General features: G+C 42.7%; 1 protein-coding gene across 1 annotated transcript; it reads left to right on the top strand.

Annotated features, from left to right (window-relative positions):
• Window positions 1-440: 440 nt before the first annotated feature.
• Window positions 441-3,473, top strand: LOC115949352 (signal recognition particle subunit SRP72-like; the record flags this gene model as incomplete). The annotated part of the gene is made up of 4 exons (XM_031065881.1): window positions 441-564; window positions 1,367-1,510; window positions 2,281-2,392; window positions 3,442-3,473. Coding segments are annotated over 4 exons (412 nt in total), but the record flags the coding sequence as incomplete, so codon positions are not given.
• Window positions 3,474-3,611: the final 138 nt, after the last annotated feature.

Raw genomic sequence — 3,611 nt, 5'->3', positions numbered from 1 at the left:
TATACTTTGCCTCTCTCTCTGTGAGTCAGTTATCTTTAGAAGTTTGCAGTAACAATGTTTCATTGCAATATAATGCCTTCCCCTTAAGAAAATGTCACGGAATGAAGTTTGCTATTGTTTTACCTTTTATGCATTTGATTAGCATAATTAGTAGGCGGCCTGGAGCAGAGAGGATTTGGAATACCATGTGTGTGGAAATGCCATTAAAAAGGAACCTTTTGTTTTTGGATGAGGTTTTGATATGCTTTCTCTGTTGAACACCAAGTAGATAGGAGATACTTTCAGTGCTGAACAGATACATAATTCAGTAATCTGGGATCGTGTGTTTGGATTTTTGGTTATGTAGCAATCTGTGACTAATTAGTGCTGGTTATATGTGAGTGAATGCTGTTGAATGGAAACTCTACTGCTGGCTGTCAGCCTTTGTCTTGTCCTTGCAGTGATGTTATTGCCTTTGAGAAGGCCTACTGTGAATACAGGTTGAACCGTATTGAAAGTGCTCTCAAGACCATTCAGAGTGCCAGTCAGCAGACAGACAAACTGAAGGAGCTTTATGGACAAGTGGTAATTACAAGCTTTTCTTCCTGTGGGAGTTTCATGTGCTGGATGCCTTGTCCCTTCTCTAATGGGGGACAGGTATGGGGACAGAATTTCCTTCTCTGGCTTGAAGGTAAGGACAGGTATGGTTCCAACGGCTCGGACTTCTGTGAAGCTTCAGTTGCCTCTTTCTGGAGGCAGCGTTGTCATCTTATTCCCACAGAGCCAAGGCATTACATTTGTGACTTCTGCTCCCTTCCTGGGTCTGGCCTGATATTAGCCACCTGGTTGAGGAAGGAAGAGATCTGATGGGATTTGTTTGTGGTTCAGCCATCTGCTTGCATTAGATACCTGTTCAGGAATGGTTTGTGGGACCTGATGTCTCAGGCATTAAAAGTGATGCAGAAAAGAAGTTATGCTTTTTCCTCTTCTTTTTTTCCTGGTTGATCAGAACGGTTTTGTGAAGAATTGGCTGTCTTCTCTCAGCTGCATGAAAGACCATTCATTTAATTTCTTTCTTAGAGAGGCGATCTAATTTGGAAGAAGGCTGTTTGAGGACAAAACTGAGTAAACTGCTGCTTTTAAAGAAGCTGTTTTAGGAGTAGGAGCTGTGTCATTTTTGTGCAGGTATCTGGTGTCATTGCTTGAGTCCTTGCAAGTGTAGTCTATATAGCTTGCCCTTAAAGGTAGATGCAAATGTTAGTAATGTTCAGCTTAAAACATATCATGCTCTACTGCCCCCAGTCCATGGGGAGGGAGGAAGGAGGCTGTAGTTACCAGCATGCACAGGAAAATACTGTTCTGAGGGCTGCTCTCTTTCCTTTCTCAGTTGTACAGACTGGAGCGTTATGACGATTGTCTGGCTGCGTACAGGGATCTCATCCGCAACTCCCAGGATGAGTATGAGGAGGAGAGAAAAACCAACCTCTCTGCTGTTGTGGCAGCACAAAGCACATGGGAGAAGGTGGTGCCAGTAAGTGAGTATGTATGTCTTTGGGTGTAAGACTGAGAGCCAAGGAATAGAGGATACAAATTGTATTGGAATTGTGAATACTGAACAGGACAGAAAGGTGTTCCTGTCTCATAAAGATTTCTGAGCATGTTGAAGATCATGTAGTGGTTTTCCATGTATGGAGGAATAAATGTTGTTATTATTTATGACTTACACTTCACCTTTGATCTCTAGAGAGCTTGTACTGTAAATGTCACAGCAGAGCAGGAAGTAGATCTTTCTGAACCTGTATTAGCAGAACACCTGTGGTGACTAGCCCTTTTCTCTCTCATTACCCGTTTGCTCAGGGTTAAAGCTAATTGTTCTGATCACCCAGTCATGCTTGGGAATATTTTTGTTAATGAACAATGAAGACTGTAATGTTCACATTTGTTTAAAAATCCTTGTCCTTGGAGGTGCACACAGCATGCTCAGCTTTCTGTTCAGTGCTGTGGATTCACTTTCTAATTCTCTAGAGCAGCAGTTCTTAGTTGCCCTTTTGCACAAGCCTAAGTAGTCCCCAGGTTCAGGCTGGAGTTTCCCTGCAGCCTTGTCAGTTGCCTCTGGCTTTGTGCAGTGTGAGGAAAGATCCTTTGTGCGGCAACTTACTTGCCAGGTGTGTGCCCTGTTAAATTTGCTTCTTAAATTTATTTCAAGGATTAGTTTAAATGTACAGGAAAACTCTGGTTTGTGTGTGTTGCCTGTTAAATCTGTTGGTGTTTATGCAGTGTTGTGTTTATTTTTCATGCTAGGAGGATTTAGGCCTTCGAGAAGCTACCTATGAGCTGTGTTATAACAGTGCATGTGCATTGATTGGGCAAGGAAAGCTGAATGAAGCAATGAAAAAACTACAAAAAGCAGAAGGTAAAAGCCTGGTGAGGTGAGAGGGAAGCTTTGTGTAGTAGAAGCAGTTATTTGCACTCTGATGCACAAATCAGAGGAAAAGAGGTTTTGAGAATTTAAAAACTGATCAGCAGCAGGATTTGTTGTGAAGCTGGTGTTTTTGGGCAAGTGTTCCTCTGGGACTCTTTTCCAGAGCCATGCAGCATGTCCTGGATCTCCTACAGCGTCCTGATTGTATTCAGTAACTTCGTGCATTTTTTTGAAGCGGGAAGTAGATGTGAGTGTAATCTCATAAACATGAGATGAAATTTTGTTAGTATGAGTATGTATTTAAGTACATGCTATAAAGGTTCAAGGTACTTCATAGTATGAATTAGTATAAGCCAGTAAATGAGCTTTTTAGCAAAGAGGATTTTTTTCAATGGAGTTAAAGGGAGATTTTGCATGTTTAAAAAGAACTGGGGAGAGAACTAGGAAGGACTAGTCCTGTCTGATCTAATTGCTCTTACAGATAAATAGGTCAGTTCTGTCCCAGTTTTGATGAAGAATAACAAGTGTCCCATACAACTGATAAGCATGTGTAATTTGAGCCTATGTCCTTTGATAGCAGTCCTTTGGAGGGCAAACAAGTGATACTCTGGTGAAGTGTGAGAAAGTGAAGAAGTGACTAGTATGGGTACTGAAAACTTACAGAATTGCTGCTCCATAAAGGGTGTTGTAAGCTGAATATTGCAGGCTTGCAGCACTTAACACACAAGACTGGTGAGCAGTTGCAGCTGATCCCTATTGGAAAAATCAGGAGCTAGGTCTAAGGAATTTTGGTCAGGAGAGAAAATTAGTGTCTGGGAGGGACAGTATCTTCTGTGCCTTTGACTGTTCTTCTGCTTCACATAGTCTGCTGTCTCATGCTTAGTCCCATCCAACATCAGACTGGTAATCTGCTGTACCCTTGTAGTGCTGCAGGAGTTTCAGGGATACATGGAAAGGTTCTATGTTCCCTCATGCTTCTTGCCTGTTTTTTTTCACCCTAAAGCCTTCTAAATTGTGTTTTTCAATGTTTTTCCTTGTAGAGCTGTGCCGCCAGTCGCTGTCAGAAGACTCGGTAAGTTCCTGATGTGGCTCTGGAGAGTGTTTGCTTTGCAGCAGGGGAAGCGAGGGTGCAGTCCCAAAGTGCAGAGAGCCAGAGCAGAGCCAGGGCTGCTCTGCTGGTACCAGCTTGTGAGGCTGGGGCAGCCAGCAG

The sequence above is a fragment of the Geospiza fortis genome, unplaced genomic scaffold (genome assembly GCF_000277835.1).
Source record: "Geospiza fortis unplaced genomic scaffold, GeoFor_1.0 C13859824, whole genome shotgun sequence".
In the NCBI taxonomy this organism is placed as follows: Eukaryota; Metazoa; Chordata; class Aves; order Passeriformes; family Thraupidae; genus Geospiza; species Geospiza fortis.
This window is presented reverse-complemented; position numbering and strand designations above follow the sequence as displayed.